The sequence below is a fragment of the Scyliorhinus canicula genome, chromosome 6 (genome assembly GCF_902713615.1).
Source record: "Scyliorhinus canicula chromosome 6, sScyCan1.1, whole genome shotgun sequence".
Classification (NCBI taxonomy): Eukaryota; Metazoa; Chordata; class Chondrichthyes; order Carcharhiniformes; family Scyliorhinidae; genus Scyliorhinus; species Scyliorhinus canicula.
In genome coordinates this window covers 96685502-96707149 of record NC_052151.1, presented here as the reverse complement: position 1 = coordinate 96707149, position 21648 = coordinate 96685502, and the positions used below count along the sequence as shown (strand labels likewise).

General features: G+C 44.6%; 1 protein-coding gene across 1 annotated transcript in view; it reads left to right on the top strand.

The window, feature by feature from the left end:
* The window catches only part of tbc1d32 (TBC1 domain family, member 32), a 348975-nt gene that overhangs the window by 44972 nt on the left and 282355 nt on the right, over positions 1–21648 (top strand). Inside the window, 5 exon segments of the mRNA XM_038799703.1 lie at positions 777–855; positions 12129–12188; positions 12191–12231; positions 12325–12386; positions 12729–12879. Of these exon segments, the coding sequence (XP_038655631.1) occupies positions 777–855; positions 12129–12188; positions 12191–12231; positions 12325–12386; positions 12729–12879 (393 nt within the window).

The window sequence follows — 21648 nt, the reverse complement described above, 5'->3', positions numbered from 1 at the left end:
TTATCAAGTGTTGTGTTGCATCACGTGCAGTCCACATCGACCCAGCCTGCCTAACACATCAATGTGAAGTTGGAAAATAATTATAGATTTAAGAATAAATGTTATTTTATAATTTTATAATTCCTTTCACGTGATACATTAAAAGGGAATTGCATTTTGTGCAGTTCCGTGTGTACCATAACTTGGAGAAATAGGTCTTCAAAATTTTCTTTTTGCTCTGTTACTGATATTTGTTTGTACTTGCAAGATAGTGAGTAGAAACAATTGGGGAGAAAAAATAGAATTATCCACATGGGCAGCCATGTTTCCTTGGCTAAATAGCGTATTAATCATGATACTTGGGTGGGGGTGCATCAGGCTTAAATTGAAAATAATTTACATTGAGTAGAGTTTTTATGATACTTGAAAGTGAGGAGTTGTCTCTATGTAGACCACTAAATGGGGATGGACTGGCTAAATATATTGATATAAAATGATCACCCAACATTAAATTATCTGACATTTGGCAAGGATCATGTCTATGCAAAGCATTATTGTTCAAAGCAAGTCTGGTTCCTGAAGAAAAACTGCTTGCATAGAATTGGTCTTAATAAGAATCCATTCCCCTGTACATCATAGCTGCTTGATTTGAAATTGCTTTTAAACCACACACTTTCACATGAAAGCCCAACTTTAAGTATTCATGTTTTACTGAATGGTTAAAATTTGTAGATGCATGCAATAGTGACAGAATGTTCAGTGATTTAAAAATGATGCATTGCACTCATTTTCTTTAGGACAAAAGTCTACGATTTTATGCAAAAACATTTTCATCATCAACATTCACCACTACAAGAGAAACCTACACAAGTCTGGGTATGGATTAAAAAATGCTTACAATTTAAACCATTTAAAACCTTACTGAAATTTGAATCTGTTCTTTGTGGCTTGATCATATGAATGTGTCTTGTTGCAATGTTTTAAAAACATATATAGAAAAAAATATATCTATGAATAAATAGACCTACATCAACAAACTCTTGTGCTTAGAGTTGTTAAGAGTAATTAAATTCCTGGATTCATTTATTGGAAGTAAAGTGAAATCCAATTGAATGTGAAGGAGATTATACTATCGTATCACATACACAATTATTCTGCCGGTATATCATTTGGAGCCCATTTGATATGAATTGTTTGCTGAATTTATATTTTCCATTTTTATGTTTTGTTCCAATTTTATGACCTTAAATGGATTAATTTTGTATGTTCACATTGGAAAAAATATTGATGTTCATGCAGCTAGTTATAAATAAAGTTAATTGGTAAATGAGTGATTGCACAGTGTGATCACGCATTACTCTATTATCCTAATCAGAGGAAATTTCCACAACGAAAAATACAAATTGCTGCATGCACCTTAGCTGACTATGTATAGATAATAACTTCTTTCGCCTTTTAAATCTATTTGGATGGGTGTTTGATTTATAGTTGTCACTTGATTTATTCTTCAGTAAGGAACGAGTATTTCAGTAATCTTTTCAGTTGTCAGGTAAAAGAATTCTAATTTACAATTTTCTGCAACCACCTTGTGGTTTTCAATTTATTTTATTTGAAACCATTGCGAATAAAATAGTTATCAATTTACCCTATTATGGCCATCTAATCTTTGATCTCTTTATATATAATATTTGTGCAATAAACCCGAGTACAATGATCAACTTCATGTAAGGTGACAGCAGTTTATTACACAGTGCTGTTTACAGCATATTTTAAAGCAACTGTTTTGAGTTTTACAATACTTTAATTTGACTGTCTGACTCCATTTTATTTGCTATGACCTGTATACATTCTTTGACTTTTACCTGCTTTCGATTCATTACACTTGATCGGTTCACAGATTTTGATTACCTCCATTAATTCTATTTGCTTTGTTAGCATAGATTAGCTGTCACCAGTTTTGCAACTTCATTTGTTAAGGTCTTTAAACGCATCTAGGATTTGAAGCATTTAATGTATATGTTTGCTGCACTCGGTTTGGTGAAAGCACAGGTGGAGTGCACTATTTATGAGGTGATTTCCTACATTTGGAAGGAAAAAATATTGAAGTAGTTTAGTGAAGAGCTAGTAATTGTTGAAGGACAATGCCATCTGGAACTGACAGGAAGAGGAATAAGTATAGCTTTGGAAAGATGATGTTATTTGTTCTACACATGAAAAATGTGACAAATAGAAAATAAAATTTATGTTATAGAAAAGATTTAGGACGTGCCAGTTTATCTCAGATGGCAACCCAGTCTTAGAATCTGAATGCTGAGAGTTTAAATCTCAATCTGTGATTTAAGCAGATAATCTAAACCTTTCAGTGCTCTACTGAGGGATTGCTGCAATTTTTAATGAGGTATTAAACTAAAGTTCTGCCTCCTTGCTCAGGTAGAAGCAAAATATCCTGCGATGGTATGTAAAAAGCATGCAGACCTGAAGTCTTGACCAACACTCTTACCTCAACCAACACCATAAAAATATCTGGTTATTCTTCTCATTCACTGTTTGATTCATGTGGAAATGGTTCAGCTCACCATTCCATTGTCAAAGTCACATTCAGGAAATTAGAAAAATATCAAAAATGTTGGATTCTTTGAAGAAATTAATATTATTGAAATAAGAAAGAACTTGCACCTATATGGAGCCTTATCACTTTCTGAGACTGCCTAACCCATTTACAGCCAACTATGTAATTTTGAACTGTAGTCACACTTTTGGTAAAAGTGGGAGCACTTTCTTTGCATAGCAGTGTTCCACAAACAGTTCTCCCTCATTACCACCCTCAAAAATGAGGCAATTTACATGTATCCTGTCCCTAAGACATCAAAGAGGTAACACATTATTTAAATCAAACCTTTCTTTGTTGATTATTTTAAAAAGTGGCTTTGCTGAACTGAAAGATTGCTGTTACAGATCACATAATTCGCAAGTTAGCTACACTTTCTGTAAAATCCCAGTTACAAGACAAAAGGTAACAAGGAAGTTAGACAAAGGAGAACTAGTGGATGCAATTTATTTAGATTTCCAGAAGGCCTTTGACAAGGTGCCATATAGGAAACTGTTAAATAAGTTAAAAGCCCATGGTATTAGGAGTAAGATCCTGGCATGGATAGAGGATTTACTGACTGGCAGAAGGCAGAGTGTGGAGATCAAGGGGTCTTTTTCAGGATGGCAGCCGGTGACTAGTGGTATGCCTCAGGAGTCTGCTGGGACCACAACTTTTCACAATATACATAAATGATCTGGAAGAAGGAACTGTTGCTAAGTTTGCAGATGATACAAAGATCTGTAGAGGGACAGGTAGTGTTGAGAAAGCAAGAGGGCTACAGAAGGATTTGGACAAGCTAGGAGAGTGGGCAATGAAGTGACAAATGAAATACAATGTGGAAAAGTGTGAGGTTATGCACTTTGGAAGGAGGAATTTAGGCATAGACTATTTTCTAAATGGGGAAATGCTTAGGAAATCAGAAGCACAAAGGAACTTGGGAGTCCTTGTTCACGATTCTCTTAAGGTTAATCGGCAGGTTCAGTCAGCAGTTCAGAAGGCAAATGTAATGTTAGCATTTATGTCAAGAGGACTAGAATACAGGCTCTGGTCAGACCCCATTTGGAGTATTGTGAGCAGTTTTGGGCCCTGTATCTAAGGCAGGATGTGCTGGCCTTGGAAAGGGTCCAGAGGAGGTTCACAAGGATGATCCCTGGCATGAAGAACTTGTCATATGAGGAACGGTTGAGGACTCTGGGTCTGTACTCGTTGGAGTTTAGAAGGATGAGGGGGGATCTTATTGAAACTTGCAGGATACTGCGAGGCCTGGGTAGAGTGGACGTGGCGAGGATGTTTCCACTTGTAGGAAAAACTAGAACCAGAGGACACCATCTCAGACTGAAGGGATGATCCTTTAAAATAGAGATTAGGAGGAATTTCTTCAGCAAGAGGGTGGGGAGTCTGTGGAACTCTTTACCGCAGAAGGGTGTGGAGGCCAAATCACTGAGTGTCTTTAAGACAGAGATAGATAGGTTCTTGATTACAAAGGGGAGCAGGGGTTATGGGGAGAAGGCAGGAGAATGGGAATGAGAAAATATCAGCCATGATTGAATGGTGGAGTAGACTCGATGGGTCGAGTGACCTAATTCTGCTCCTATGTCTTATGATCTAAAAGCTCAACCCTCATTCTGTGGAATCTCCTGCATCTCATCGTGAGGACAAATTGCAATCAACAAAACCAGGAACAAGCAGGAGATGTGTATTCTCAGCCTAATCCTATAGCAAACTATTGAAATGTATTATACCTATAGAGGCACTAGTAGTTATCATCTGTCTCCTATTTTTGACCAGAGGCATAGAAACTGTTCTTCAGCCTGCGACTGATTAATTAATGGACAACATCACTAAGTGCCTGGCCTTTGGAAAGTTTTAATATTGCATTTTGAGACTAACAACTCAATTTGCTGTTTGACCTCCAGCCTGCAAACACCTCAGCAGGATTCGAGACTGACTGACAATTGCATCAAGTTTAAGTCTTCACAAAGCCTGCTTCTCTGGAAGATGCCTGCCAAGCAGACAAAGTACTAACCTCATCTCACTGTGTCACCATCAACTTTAAAGGAACTGTAATCCTCTGCGAAGGAACCGTCACTGGACTCTGACGTTTTGCACTCTGGCAATTATAGGATCTGAGATCCATATCTATGGGAACTAAGATCCGTTTTTCTTTTAAATTATTCATAGTTATAAAATGCCCTCTTTCCTGTCTTCTTTTTATGTGCGTGTGTATGTGGGTGCATATGAATTTGCACCCATCCCCAGATTCGAATGTTTGAATAAACAATACTTCTGATTTATCTTTTAAAGATCATTTGTTGCAAGTCACTTTAAAAATTGAGCTCATAAACTGAAGGTTGCAGGAAACATGCCACATCCTACTTCAAAAATTAACACCTTTGCTTATGGACAGACGACAAGGGAGTTCAGGTTTGCCTCTCTTCCCCTGCCTGTAACATGTGCTTTGGTTTAAAAGTCCTTGGGTTCCAATGACCTTTCAGTGCTTTCAATGCTAGAATGTGAAATATACAGTATAGTGAAAGATTTAAAAGCTGAAATTACCTTTAAGTTAAGGCACAATATCATGAATATTCATTTTTTCAAAGTATATTTATTAACATTTTACATTTTAAAGAATGCAACAAAATAATACGTCCCATAAGAAAGTATCGAGGGAAAAAAATGGCTCAATGCATGAATAGAGAGAGAAATAGGAGAACAACATAACTGGCTTGAAACAATCGACAGACATCAAATGTCACCAAAGGCACCAACGACCCATCAAAGCCTCCTCGGACACCAGTCCCATCAGCACCCATGTAGGAGTCAAGCACAGATTCTCCATACCTATCGTTACAAAAATAAAGAAAATATGTGACAACCCATGTACTAAGAGGAGTTGATTGCACTACACAAACCAATTTCACCCCAAATTAAGTCTTAGTGCAGAACCAACATCATTCCATACTATTGTGCAGAGTGGACCGGTAACAACATATTCAGATTATGATCAAACCTTCAGACACTCCCAAGAACGGAAAATGAAGGAACAGCTAGAACTGCCAGAACCAATCCACAGGTTAACAAGGGATTCGGACCTATCCATATTATTGCGGCGCAAGCAAATCAACGAAAATGGCATCCCCCCGCATCGAAGAAGCAAAGCCTAACTACCCAGGATGCCCCCAACAGGTACACTCTAAAATGGACGCCCCAGGGGCAACAGGATACTCGCCACAGTGTCGGACCTGGCCTAGCCCAGCACATCCCAACACTCAGGAAATTATACCCCCCCCCAGGGTCTCATAGATTTCATAGATTTCATAGAATTTACAGTGCAGAAGGAGGCCATTCGGCCCATCGAGTATGCACCGGCTCTTGTAAAGAGCACCCTACCCAAGGTCAACACCTCCACCCTATCCCCATAACCCAGTAACCCCACCCAACACTAAGGGCAATTTTGGACACTAAGGACAATTTAGCATGGCCAATCCGCCTAACCTGCACATCTTTGGACTGTGGGAGGAAACCGGAGCAACCGGAGGAAACCCACGCACACACGGGGAGGATGTGCAGACTCCGCACAGACAGTGACCCAAGCTGGAATCGAACCTAGGACCCTGGAGCTGTGAAGCGATTGTGCTATCCACAATGCTACCATGCTGCCCACCCTGCCTCCCAAATGAGCCCATACCACTCCCATCCCATCCAAAGAAAATCACCGTCCCCCTAATACTCAGAAGAGAAGGATGATCACTTCAGCCCCAGATGGGGAGGATCTCAACCCAATAAGAAGAAGAATCATCAAGACTCCCAACAATTGGGTGTCCTGGGAGGGAGTGCCAATTCCCTCTTCCCTGGTACAACTAGGGTAACCTCCCCCAGACCACCAGCCCAGGCCAGGATTAGAAACAGCACCCTGCTCACCTGGATGAAGAGAGAGAAATAAAGCCCCTGGCAAGAGACACCTGAAATAACTCAGAATGACCACTATCACAGAATGGATAGAAAGAGCGATCATTCTCGTCAACAACCGGACCACAGCTAACCGGTCTCACCTAACCGTGCTCAGTATTAAGTCATGTTGTTCGACTAGCTCTAAAGAGGACCACAGAGAGGGACTCAAAGTAGTAACCCAGTCCTCCCCAGATTACAAAATCTGGCAAGGCTATCCGAGGATAAAAACGCAGATTTTTAAATTAAAAAACCTCAAAATTAAAAATAATATATGAAAAAAAAACTCCTTGCTCTAACTATGGACTATCCTCAATCTCAGTGAGGACCCAAGACGAACTTTCAATGAAATACATAATGCTGTAGGGTGGAGCCCTGACCTTTGGGGCGGCCCGTAGGGAGAGGTGACTGTTTTGGTGGGAATGTCATGGAAACACCAATGAGAGCCTTGGTAGCTCTAAATTTGCTGATAGGCTCATCAGCAGTCAAGACGAAACAACATCATGCTTTGATTGGTGACTCCCCTTTAGTGCGGAAAACATTTGCCAGAAGTTGAGAGGTGGTGGAGTCTTGGAGCAGTTCAAATACGGATCTCATAATTGGTATGCATTCATTGAGTCAAGGTGCAAAGCTGTAGCCAGGTTTCTGGCATTCGGTCTGGCGGGCAGCTTGACGCAAAAATGAGGTTGCCGATGTCGCATTGGGGTGTGAGTCTACTAAGCCTTCAGTGAGGCCAGGAAGCGGTGCTGGCCAATGGATGCCAAGGGAAGCAGCATGGCGACTTCACATCCAGGGCTGAGGGTGGCGGATGGGCAATGACAAGGCAACGAGGGCAAGAGAGAGCAGAGTCCTGGCTAGATAACCAGCAGCCAGTCAGGAGCATATGCGGTTGTCGAGACTTGGCCAATCAAGCAAGAGGCGAGAGGTGAGCAGAGATGTCACTGTCGGCGCGGCTTGACATTATTGGGGGTGGGGCTCAATGTCATTGGGGATAGGTTGCCATGTGACCAGGGGTTGGGGTGTGACGTGGGGCTCTTGCAAACAAGGAGAGTGTGGGGCCCCAAAAGTGTAACTCTGCTTCTGGTGAGGACTGAACTGATCCTACCAACCCCAACCAACCACCCGCCATCCTGGTCCAGCTGCACTCATCCTCCTTATGAACAAGATAGGGGGTGATTAAAATCTGAACACTACCCTACCACAACCACAAGGATTATAAGACATAACATAGACAAACATGGAGTAAAACTGCACAGATCACACTTCACATAATCAACTCAACATAACTTTACTCAAACATATCGACAACACCCGCCCTCACGCTCACATAGTGCACTTCCTTGCAGGAGAACAGATAACCTTACACAAGGGCTCAATGTCCAGGAATGTAGAATGGGGCAGCATGGTAGCACAGTGGTTAGCATAATTGCTTCACAGCTCCAGAGTCCCAGGTTCAATTCCAGGCATGGGTCACTGTCTGCATAGTCTGCACGTTCTCCGGCATTGAGTGCTTGGGATTCCTCCCACTGTCCAAAGATGTGCAGGTCAGGTTGATTGGCCATGCTAAATTGCCCTTGGTATCCAGAAAAGTTTGGGTGGGGTTATGGGGATAGGGAAGAAGTGTGGGCTTGGGTAGGGTGCTCTTTCCAAGGGCCGGTGCAGACTCAATGGGTTGAATGGCCCCCTTCTGCACTGTTAAAGTCTATGATTCTATGAATGTAGATGAATTGCAGGGTAAAATGCAGGATAAAGTCACGATCAGTGAGCCCGCTTCGGGATCTCTCGAGGATTCCAACAATCAAAGCATGAGGCACCATCACTTCCATAATGTCATCTCTCCAACGCCCAGGCGGTCCACAGCATAGGCCCTGGCCGATCACCAGGGAAAGTGCTCTTATGAGTGCAAAAACCTCTCTTTGCCTCCACTGCACTTTCAAAGTTACCCCAGAATCCTCCAAGGGAGCTCTGGCGACTTGCATTGCAGGACTGAGATTTACATCCAAGACAACGTTTTCAATGGCGGCCATCATTCGGATGCACACAACACCACCGAAGTGAGAGACCGCTCAACAGCGACTCCGACACTACAAGCTGAACCCCATCCAGCTCATCCGAGGGTTAAATCTTAGTGGAAGAAAGACAATCTAGATGCAGAGAGATTGCCAAAGGATGAGGAGACTCCATGAAGCGTCACAGTATGATCACATATGCATGCTAAAATGAACTACCTTAAGAGCTACTGATACCAGTGAGATCCCACAGTACATTCTGGGCTTACTGGGACCATCCGTTTTATGGAAAAAGTTCAGAATTGGATTATGCAATGCTGACTGTATCTAGAGTTGTTGTATCTAGAGTTGTGTGACTCAAAGAGAACATCTTTCTACAGTTGTAGAAGGTCAACTTGGAGGCAAGACATTAGCTCCTAGTACTCTTCCCCCAAGCACATAGCTGATTCCCTCTTTCTCCCTCCTCCATTTAGAATTTTTAGGAATTTGGCAAGTAAGCTATCTATGTTTGCTGATCTGCCCTAAGCCAGGTGAAATAGTTCAGAGTCTGCTTCCATTGAACTAGTTATTTTAAAGCTTTCACAGCTCACCTGTTTATCTGCCTCCATGCGAGTGACTTGCCATGGCCTGTTGAACCAGACATCAACTTGGTATTCTGTCCAGGCTTTGAAGATAACCTCACTTGTCTGTTGGAGATCATTGGACTTGGTCATTTACCAATATTTTAGCATTTATTATTTTATGTAGAACTGCTCTATTGCAGATGAACACAATGTTGATGTTGTTTAATCTCCCTAAAGTCATACATCTCACTGTGATACAATATACTATGCCTTTGCAGCTGCAGCAATAGAAGAAGGCTTCTGAGAAGTATTTTTTTGACATTCCCATTTGAATATATTATATTCCAAATGTATATGAAAAGTTACAACACACAAACAGTTCGGGCAAACAAACTTCCCAACACTCAGTTATAAAGTTTGTACAAATCTTTCCCCTTTTTTGCCCCCCCCTCCCCCCCCGAACAACTCCTCAAACATGGTCACGAACACGAACATCCCCCATCTTGCCTCGAAATCCTCCGCTGAACCCCTTAACTCATATTTAATCTTTTCCAGTCAGGCCACTAACCTCGGTGGCGTTGCTGAGCACCATTGCAATAAAATTAGTCCTCGGGAAATCAGAGCAGCGAAGGCCGCAACATCGGCCTTCCTCCCCTCCATCAGAGGCCCGGCTGAACCTCCACTGTCCTTGCTGGTGCCGCAAGCACTTCCGCCCAGAATCTCTCCAACTTTTCGAAGCCCCAGAACATATGTGCGTAATTCGCTGGACCTCGCCCACACTTCTCTCACTCGTCAACCACCCCCTGAAAAAACCCATTCAATCTTGCCTGCATCATATCTACCTTATGTATGACCTTCAACTGTATTAGGCTCATCCTTGCACACAAGGAGGTCGCATTTCCCCTTTGTAGCGCCTCACTCCATACTCCCCAGTTTATCTTCCCTCCCACTTCTCCTTGCCACTTCTCCTTACCACCTCTCCTTACCACTTCTTGTTACCACTTCTCCTTACCACGAGCTATTGCCAGAGGCTCTAGAGCCAGTGCAAACAGCAGCGGCGGCAGCGGACAACCCTGCCTTGTTCCCCTGTGTAGTTCAAAGTTCCGTGAACTCATGTCATTGGTACGCACACTGTCCCTTGGTGCCACATATAACAGACGCACCCATGCCACAAACTTCAACCCAAATCTAAACCTTCGGACCTCAAACAGGTACCACCACTCCACCTAGTCGAATGCCTTCTCCTCATCCATGCACACTACTACCTCCGTTAATGCTTGTTAGGTGAATTGGACATTCTGAATTCTCTGTCTCTGTACCGAACAGGCGTCGGAATGTGCCGACTAGGGGATTTTCACAGTAATTTCATTGCAGTGTTAATTTAAGCCTACTTATGACAATAAAGTTTATTATTATTATTAAATTTGCTATCCTTGTCTGGCTTGGCCTGTATATGATTCCACACTCGTGGAAATATGGTTGGTTCTTAACTGCCCTCTGAAATCATAGAATCATAGAATATACAGTGCAGAAGGAGGCCATTTGGCCCATCGAGTCTGCTCCGACTCTTGTAAAGAGCACCCTACTTAAGCCCCATGCCTCCACCCTATCCCCTTTATCCCCGTAACTCAGTAATCCCAGCTAACCTTTTTTGGACACTAAAGGCAATTTAGCATGGCCAATCCACCTAACCTGCACATCTTTGGACTGTGGGAGGAAACCGGAGCACCCGGAGGAAACCCACGTGCACACGGGGAGAACGTGCAGACCCCACACAGACAGTGATCCAAGCCGGGAATCGAACCTGGGACCCGAGAGCTGTGAAGCAACTGTGTTAACTAATATGTTGCCGTGTTGCCCACCTATGCTACCGTGCTGCCCAAATGTCCTGGGAAGCCACTCAGTTGTACCAAACTGCTGCAGAAAATTTGAAAAAGGAATAAAACTGGACAGTTCACCAGGCATCAACTTCAGCACTGGAAATGAGAAAAACATACCCGACCCTATAAAGTCTTGTTGCTGACATCTGAGGGGCCTGTGCCAAATTTTGGGAGAGCTATCCCAAGGTCTAGACAAGCAACAGGCTGACGAAACAAGTCCTCAACGAATTTGGAATATAAGGTTGTCCAAAGAGCAAAGATTGAGGAGACTGAGTCTGTACTCTGAGTTTAAGTGAATGAGAAGAGATCTTAGTGAAGCGCACAAAATTCTTACAGTGCCTGACAGGATAGATGCAGGAAGGACCTTTATCCTGGCGAGAGGATCGAGGACTAGGAAGGACAGTACCTGAATAACAGGTAAGCCATATAGGACAAAGATTAGCAGGAATTTATTCAGTCAGAGGGTGGTAAATCTTTGGAATTCTCTACCCCAGAGTGCTGTGAAGGTTCAGTCTTTGAGTATATTAAGGACAGAGATTGATAGATTTCTAGATATTAAAGGGATAATGTGGAAATGTGGCATTGAGGTAGAAGATTAACCATGATTCAGTTAAATGGTGGAAATGACTTGAGAGGACGAATGATGTTCTCCTTCTCCAATATCCCTATGCTCCTCCTCTTAGAACTATATACTAAAGCCAATGTTCTGGACACCACCATTACCATCTCTAGATATGTGCTCTCACACCAGGAAAGGGACAACTGAGATTGCGGTACAGTAGTCTGTAGTTGTGTGGGAGTTCCCTGGGAGTTCTCATCATTAACTGGACCCAATGAAGCCTCATGGCATCAGGTCGAACATTGGCAAGAAACTTTCTACTGGTTATCTCAGTTGATGCATTGGTACTGCTCCATGTTGAACACCACTTGGAGAAAACAGAGTGGCAACGGCACAGAATGTACTCTGGGTGAGGGACTTCAGTATCCATCAAGAGTGGTTCAGTAGCACCATTTCGTTAAATCTTCTTACTTTATTTAACATGTTGAATTTATCACTATTTATTTACTTGCTATCTTACCTTTTTTTTGGTAATTTGTCTGTATCATAATGGAGTGCTTTATTACATATGTATCTTAATGTATATCTGTTTACTTGTAGCGAAGCATTTGGAGTCCTGCTTTACTTCTCAGCAAAGTCCAGTTCCCACTCTTTTTGCTGGCATGATATAACAAGCCCTGATATTGTACAGTTACTTAAAAAGGTAACTTTAATGTTTGTTGATGCAAGTTGTAATATAATATTTTGTAATTTTTTTTATATCTTTCTAAATTAATAACCTTAATATTGCTTACAGTTTCGCCTCCTTAATGAGTTTCAGAAAGAAGTTCCATCCTTTTGGATACGCCATCCAGAGAAGTATATTTTTAAATTATTGCGATTTTATGCATTAGAACTAATGAGCATTATTTTACATTATAACTAAAAACTTAGTCATTTACTTTTTGTGGCTTTACATTCTGAGAGCTTAATCATATATATTTGAGAAAAATTCAAATCACAAAAATTTTGACAGATGAGAAACCTTGACATAAACCTTGCTTATGGAACTTTTCCTGCAAAAATAAAATATATTGCTTAGCTTGTCACCTTAAAAAGTAGCATGAATAATACTGTAATGTGTATCTATGTGATTCACAGCTAAGAATTTGTCACAGCATTAACAGCAGTTGTAAATCTCTGATTTTCAATTTTCTAAAGGTTTATGGAGGAGATAGTGGAGAGCACTTTGTCATTGCTGTCAGTAACTCATGAACAGAATCTCAGAGCTGAAACTTCACACCGTGTACTGGAACCTGTCCATTTTCTGGCATTGTTGGATACAAAGGCCTCCTGGTTCAATAAGTGGATGGTAAAAATAATTAATATAAAAGAACCATAATGATAGCATACAGTAAACCTTAAAACAACGGTAATAATTCTATACAGGGTGGATTTTTTTTTTTTTTTTTTATAAATTTAGATTACCCAATTATTTTTCCAATTAAGGGGCAATTTAGCGTGGCCAATCCACCTACTCTGCACATTTTTGGGTTGTGGGGGTGAAACCCACGCAGACACGGGGAGAATGTGCAAACTCCACACGGACAGTGACCCAGAGCCGGGATCGAACCTGGGACCTCAGCGCCGTGAGGCGGTTGTGCTAACCACTAGGCCACCGTGCTGCCCACAGGGTGGATTTTTGACAAATTAATAGAATCATGGAATTCACACTCTCAATTTTGGACTGCACTATTACTAGTTTTTATTGGTGATTTAACTGGGTTTTTGGTCATTATTACCCAATTTTGGTCCAAGGTTGAGGTCACTTGGTTTATTTGCATTATTATCTACAACCAAATTAGCATTGCAAATTCCTTGAATGCACTTTAAGATTCCCTCCCCGTTTTAATCAAAGACATTGGTGGGATTCTCCCAGCCCTGGGCCGGGCCAGAGAATCATCGCGAACGGACCACGCTGCCCCGAGGCCGCACTCGATTCTCTGCAGAGCGGAGAAATCGCGCTGGTGTGGTTGGCGTGTCGTCGGTCGTGGGCCCTCTACGTGGCCGACCCGCCGATTCTTCAGCCCGGATGGGCCGAGCGGCCGTAAGAAAAGAGCCGAGTCCCTCCAGCGCCGTTCTAACCTGCTGTGGGCCAGCGGGACCTCGGAATGTAAGAGTCGGGTGGCGGCTTTTGGGGGTGGGAGGGTGGGGGGTCTTCGATGTGGCCTGACCCGCGATCGGGGCCCACCGATCGGCGGGCTGGCCTCAGTGGCTGGGGGCCTCCTTTCCTACCTGCTGGCCCTTGAAGTCCTGCGCCATGTTCCATCGGGGTCGGCGCGTTGAAGGAGGCCACTGTGCATATGCGCGTTGGCGCCACTGTGCATGTCCTCATTGGCACCGGTGCAACTGCACATGCGTGGATCCCGCGGCGCACAATTCGCACCGGGATCTGCAGCTGGAGCGGTGCGAACCGCTCCAGTGCCCGTGTTGGCCCCCGTAGGGGCAGAATTAGTCGTGGGAGCGGCCCGTTCACCCGTCGTAATTGCTGCGAGATTGGAGACTCCCGCCCTCTATTTATCTCTGTGTGCTTTAAGACTGTACCACTTCAAAATTGTTCACACGGTCTCATTTTCGATTTCTCTTAGCACTACTCTGTGAAATATATATATATATTTTTTTTTTTTGAAGTTTTTATTTAACACAATTTGTACAGTTACAGAGCGAAAAATGGCCCTGTGCAAAGAGCCTTAACATAGTGAAAACGAACAGTGGGAAGAATAAACATGTTAATAAGTGTTGAAGCCAAAGATCCTTCCATAAGGCACTTTCCTGCCAGCTCTGTTTGCCCATGCCACACGTGTTCAACTAAACTAACGTGGCCCTAACCCTCTTCCCCCTCCCCGCCCCCCTCCCGCCTGGTCTCCCCTACTCCCCCCAGGCCTGACCCTGCCAGGTCAGCCCTGCGCTGGCCCTAGCCCGCCCCGCCCCCCCCCTCCGATCTCCCTGGTGCCCCCTGACCTACGCTAGTCTCACTGACCCCTGCCCTTGGCACCTACCTGTCTCCCGTCCCAGCACTCAGGCCCTCCCCCCACACGCCAGGGACCCATTAACCTAATTGTATCCCACCGAGCCCTTTCAAGTCCCGTGCCTAGCCCATCCCCCTATCAGAGGCCCCGATCTCGCACCAAAAGGTACCAAGCACAGGTCCCCCCCCCCCCCCCCCCATTGCAATCCCCCCCCCCCCCCCCATGCAATCCCCCCAAAGGACCCTAAACAGTGCGCCCTCCAGCCCCCTCTCTCTGTCCCAGGCTGAAAACAATCTTGGATAAAACATTACAGTACAGGATAGTTTAACAAAACCGCCGCCACACAAAAATGTCTGAAAGCCCCAAGTCCTTTAGTTCCAGTCCAGCTTCTTTTTTTAGTAAAAGTCCTAATCAGAGCAATTTTAAGTTAACAGGCCGCCGCCACTGTACAGCACTGAAAGAACTAAGTGCCCATTAGTTCAAGTCCAGCTTCTTGTCTTTAATAAAGGTCCAAACCTGTTCTGGTGTCTCAAAGTAGTAGTGGAGTTCCTCAAACGTAACCCAAAGCTTTGCAGGATATAGCATTCCAAACCTCACCTCCTTTTTGTAGAGGGCTGCCTTTACCTTGATGAATCCTGTACGCCTCTTGGCCAGCTCCGTTCCCAAGTCCTGGTAAATGCGTACCTCGCAGTTCTCCCATCTGCTGCTCCTCTCCGCCTTGGCCCATCGCAGCACACGTTCCCTGTCAGCAAGCCGGTGAAAGCGGACCACCAAGGCCCTCGGTCGGTCACCCGTCCTGGGCTTCCTTGCGGGGGCTCTATGTGCCCCATCCAACTCCAGGGGTTGAGGGAAGGCCTCCGGTCCCATCAGCGCCTCAAGCATACCCGTCACGTATGCGCCCACATCCGACCCCTCGGGGGAGGCCAACGATTCGTAAATTCTGCCTCCTGGCTCTGTTCCCCAGCTCTTCAAGCTGCTCCTGCATCCTCCTCTGACGGGCGTTCAGCCTCCTCCACCTCGTGCTCCAGCTCCGTTACCGTGCCCTCCTGACTGGAGAGCTTCGCCTCGACCTCCTGAGCGCCTTCCCTTGGGCCGCCTGTGTCTCGACCATTCGGTCCATCACCGCTCTCATCGGGTCCAACGTGTCCCTCCTCAGCTCGGCGAAGCAGTTCTTGAAAAACTCCATCTGCTCCTCCCTTGGCCAGTGAGCCTCCGCTCCCCGGTCCCCGCCGTCCGCCATGCTGGCCGCCCGGCCTGGGTTCCCGCTGCTCCCGCTTCGATCCTTGCCGCTCCACTCGACCGCTTCTGGTCCAGCTGCCCATACCCCGGGAAGAAAGCCTCTTCCCTGTCGTCTCCTCCACCAATTCAGGCTGCCAGGTCCCTAAAAAGTCCGTTGACAAAGGTCCGTTTGCCCATCTCGGGCGGGAGCGATCCGACCTGCGACCTGCCTCCTCGAGGGCGCCACCGGAAGTCTACTCTGTGAAATATTATTAATTCCTTCATGTGTGCTGTGTCTGAAGGCATGTACTTGTCTTGTTGTCTGCTGATTCTTTATGCTAAACTATTATTCTTAGCAGTTGCCAGGGATGGGTTGCCATTCCTTTCCATTCTCAGGGGCAGAGTGAGGAGGCAGGTCACACGTTTCTCTTAGCTGGAACCAGGAACAGCACCACACATATGGAAAAGTTAGGTGTCAAACTGGTGAGGCTAAAATACAGGACTATTTGCAGCCAAACAGTGGAAGCAGCATACGATAAACAAAGCTAAATGATCCCACAACCATGGAATCAGATACGAGCTCTGTCGTCTTGCCACTACCAGTCATTAATGATAGTGTACAATTAAACAACTAACCTGAGGAGCAAGCTCCATATATATCTCCATCTTCAATGATGGGGGAGCCCATACATCAGCGCAAAAGATAAAGTTAAAGCATTTGCACCCATTTTCAGTCAGAAGTGCATAATGGATAATACATCTTGGCTTCCTCCTGAGGTCCTTAGCATCACAGATGTCATTCTTTGGCCTCCATTTGATATTGAAAAATGAGTGAAGGCACTGGATCCTGCAAAGGCTGTGGGCCCTGACAACATTCCAACAATAGTATTGAAGACTTAACTGTGCCCCTAGCCAAGCCATTCCAGTACATCTAAAACACTGGCATCTACCTGACGATGTGGTAAATTGCCCAGGTATGTCCTGTCCACAAAAAGCAGGACAAATTCAACGTGGCCCAACAGTCTACTCTTGATCATTAGCAAAGTGATGTAAAGCGTTTTCGATAGTTCTATCAAGCGGCACTTACACAGTAATAGCCTGATCACTGAGGCTCAGTTTAGGTTCTGCAAGGGCCATTCAGTTCCTTACTTCATTACAGCCTTACTCCAAACATGGACATAAGAGGTAGGTGATTTCACCAAGTTACCCTAGCAAAACCGGTGTCAATGGATATCTGGGAGAAACTCTCCACTGGTGAGAGTTATACCTATCACCAAGAAAGATGGTTGTGGTTGTTGGAAGTCAATCATCTCCGTCCCGAGACCTTGCTGCAGAAGCTCTTCATAGTAGTGAACTAGACCCAATTATCTTGAGCTGCTTCATCAACCTTACCTACATCAGAAGGTCAAAAATAGGGATATTAATGGATTATTTCACAATGTCAGAACTATTTGCAGCCAAACAGTGGAAGCAGCATACGATAAACAAAGCTAACCGATCCCGCAACCATAGAATCAGATATGAGCTTGTAGTCTTGCCGCCACCAGTCATTAATGATAGTGCACAATTCATGACTCCTCATATACTGAAGCAGGGTGGCACGGTGACACATGTTCTCTCGGTGTCTGCGTGAGTTTCCGCCTGGTGCTCTGGTTTCCTGCCACAGACTAAAGATGTGCTAGTGCTCATAATTCCTATGTTTCTATGTACTGGGTCCTGAACTTCCCATAAATGTGTGCATTTATAATGGAGAATTGTACATCAAAGTTTTTGGATAACACTAGGTTAGGAAGCACAACAGGTTTTGTGGATTAGAAAAGAAAGTAGGGGGGGAAAACTCTGGCAGATGGAATTCTACGTGTAGAAGTGTGAGGACATACACTTGGAAGGAAGCCAAGACTTTGGGATATTTTATTATTTGCAGTCTGAGAGCTGAAGAGCAGCAAAGGAAAATTAGATGTCAATGTGCATAAATTACTATAAGTTGGATCGTAGGTTCACCATAGAACCATAGAACAGTACAGCACAGAACAGGCCCTTCGGCCCTCAATGTTGTGCCGAGCCATGATCACCCTACTCAAACCCACGCATCCATCCTGTACCCGTAACCCAACAACCCCCCCCCCTTAACCTTACTTTTTTTAGGACACTACGGGCAATTTAGCATGGCCAATCCACCTAACCCGCACATCTTTGGACTGTGGGAGGAAACCGGAGCACCCGGAGGAAACCCACGCACACACGGGGAGGACGTGCAGACTCCACACAGACAGTGACCCAGCCGGGAATCGAACCTGGGACCCTGGAGCTGTGAAGCATGTATGCTAACCACCATGCTACCCTGCTGCCCCCACAATACCTAAAAGCTGAATAGAATGTAGCAATTAAAGTGAGTTTTTATTCTTTCATGGGATGTGAGCATTGCTGGAAAGGCCAATATTTATTGCCCATCCCTAATTGCCCTTGAACTGAGTGGCTGTTATGAGTCAACCACATTGCTGTTCATCTCAAGTCACGTGTAGGCCAGTTAAGGACAGCAGATTTCCTTCTCTGAAGGACACTAATCAACATTTGTTTCATGGTTATCAGTAGATTTTCCAGATCTTTAGTGAATACAAATTTCAGCATCTGTCGTGGTGGAATTCTAACCCATGTCCCCAGAGCTGTACCCTGGGTCTCTGGATTAATAGTCCAGTAAAAATACCACTACACCATGGCCTCCCCATGACACTTCACACAATGCTCTGGACATATCCCTTTTGGAGTCCAGAGTTCAGTTTTGGACAATGGATCTCAGGAAAGAAACATTGACTCTGGAAAGGTACTGTACAGACACGTAGAACTTTACAAGGGCTTAAAGAATTAAGTTAATGATGACAGACTGTATAAACTTGGATTGTGTTCCCTTTTGAATTTTAATGGTGGAGAGGCGATCAAGTTAAGGTGTTTAACCCAAGGACCTTGATTATCCTCCCAACGTTTTAAGTTTAACTCTACAGTGAGGGACCATGAAGAGTCTGTCTCAGCCTTCATATACAGGCTTCGTCAGATTGATGAGCACTGAGTTGGGGACCATGCTGAGTGGCATGTTGCGCAGTCGGTTGGTTTGTGGGATCCATAGCCTAATATCCTGAAGAAACTTCTGGCAGAGACCATAATTGCATTGGAAAAAGCAATCGGAGATAGCTCAGAGGATATAATGCGGCAAACAAGGTACTGCCGAGCTTCAAAGCATTGCTAAAGGGGAGGTTAACCAACTAGGGTATGGCTGCGATATCTGTGGCTAGATAAAAGTGCACGGGACAGGACCAGAACTCGAGGAGCGGGAAGGAGTTGAACTGCTATCGTTGCGGAGCGGGAACCATCCCCAGGAGACCTGCCATGTACGGGAGTTCCAGTGCTTTCCGATGTAACTGAAGGAGGCACATACAAGCACATTGCAGCACGATGCAAAGCGTGCCAGTGCAAAAAAAAGACAGCAGCAGCAGTCCACAGTACCACTGAAAATGAGAAGAGCTCTGAAGACGAGCACATTGGTTGAATACACTCCAATGGATTAAGGTGCCTCCAATTGAAATTGTCTTGCGGGTAAATGGTAGACCTCTTAAAATGGAAGTTGGCCCCGGGACTTCGGTGAACTTGGTAGGTGAGCAGACCATCCAATATCTTCTTGCAGGAACGCAGTCTTTTAAACTTGAAGAGTACTACAGCTAAGCTTTAAACATACACTGGAGAAATTTTGAATATCCTTGGAACAGCCAGTACACTGGCCTCACAGAGGACACGAGTCATATCTCTGGTTGGTCGGAACAACATAGACCCGTCTGTTGAGAAGCGAGTGGCGACCCGATGATTAGGCTCAACTGGCTAGATATCTTCAAAATATCTGATGGCATCCTCCAATATGTTTTAAGGAGGTATAAAGACGTCTTCCACGAATAATTGGGCTTGATTAAGGGTGTAAGAACCAAGATATGTGTAAATCTGGATTTGATGCCCAGGTTCTTCAGAGTCCAGCCAGTGCCACGTGATGTGTTGGGTAAGCTGGGTCTGCGAGGACTGCGTTTACTGTAGCAGTGAGTGAGACAGGCTTACAACACTTGAAGAAATGCAACTCTATTTTATTGAATTTTTAACTATCATACATACTTTAACTGTGGGTTGACACTAAGCTGAGTTGACTGGAGACCTGAGGCTAACCTGACCAGACTATCTTACTACCACATGGTGGATGTTCTAGTTGTTGCTCACGGGCTCTGACTGTCTCAGATGCTGAATCCCAAGAGAGTGGGAAAACTAGTGCCCTCTGGCTTTATAGTGGCCGTGTCACTGTCTGGTGATTGGCTGCTTGTGTTCTGTGTGTTCATGTCATCCTGTGTGTCAATCAATGTCTGTCTGTGCACCCATCATATACTTGTGGTATATTATGGACAGTAACTGACAGTGTCCCCAGGACACATCCTCTGCTACATCAACAGTGGTTAGTGGACTGTCACAGTGGTTAGCACTTGCTGCCCCTGGGTCAATCCCCACCTTGGTTTACTGTCTGTGTGGTTTGCATACTCACTGGTCTGCGTGGGTTTTCTCCAGGTGGCTCCAGTTTCCTCCCCCCAGTCCAAGATGTGCAGGTTAGGTGAATTACCCCTAGTGTTCCAAAGGTTAGGTGTGGGATAGGGTGGGTTGTGGGTCGAGGTAGGGTGATCTTTGAGAGGGTGGCACAGACCTCGATGGGCTGAATGGCCTCCTTCGGCACTATAGTGATTCTATTCTATTCTAACACCAACATCACCACCTGCAAGTTCCCCTTCAAGCTGCACATTCTCCCGAATTAGAACTATAGCAGCGTTCCTTCACTGTCGCTTGGTTAAAATCCTGGAACTCCCTTCTGAACAGCACTGTACCTGCACCACAGAGCCTGCAACGGTTCAAGAAAGCAGCATGCCACCACCTTTTGAAGGGCAATTACGATGGCCAATAAATGCTAGTGGCTAGTAATGCCCGTATCCCATGAATAATTTTTTTAAGTATCGGAAACAAGATGTGCAGTTGGTGTTATTCTGAACCACACACTAGCCACCTAATCAACTGCACGAATGGGCCCCTCTCTGTTCAATAATTTACTGCTAAAATGGTAACACATAGGAACAGAAGTAGGCCATTCGACCTGTTGCTCTGCCATCACCAGCATGGCTGAATGGACACTCAATGCCTTTTACACCCACATCAACTTTGCTTTAAATATACAGAATGACTGAGCTTCCACAGCCCTTTGGGGTAGAGAATTCCAAAGATTCAAAACCCTCCATGTAAAGATATTTCTCATCATCACGGTCCTGAGTGTTTCCCACCCTATTTGAAAATTGCACCCCTAGTTCTTGACTCCTTGACCAAGATAAACATCTTACCTGCATCTACCCTGTCTATTCCTGCAAGTATTTTGTAGGTTTCCATGAAATTACCTCTCATTCTTCAAAACTCATGAGAATACCAGCCCAATTTGCCCATTCTCTCTTCATAAGACAATCTCGCCATCCATGGAACAATTCTGGTGAACCTTTGTTGCACTTTCGCTATGGCAATAATACCCTTCTGAGGTAAGGGGACCAAATCTGCACAGTACTCCAGCTGTGGTCTAACCAATTCCTATACAATTGAAGGAAGACCTCACTCCTCCCGTACTCAAATCCACTTGAGGTAAAGGCTAACATTCTATTCGCCTTCCTAATACCTTGCTACACCTGCACACTATTCTTCAGTGACGTGTGGACAAAGACACCCAGGTCTTAAATCCTCAATCCATCACTGTATGTTGCCTCCTATCCCATGTGATTTTATTATGCTAATTAACCTCCTATAGGGGACTTTATCAAAAGCTTTCTGAAAGTCCAAATATG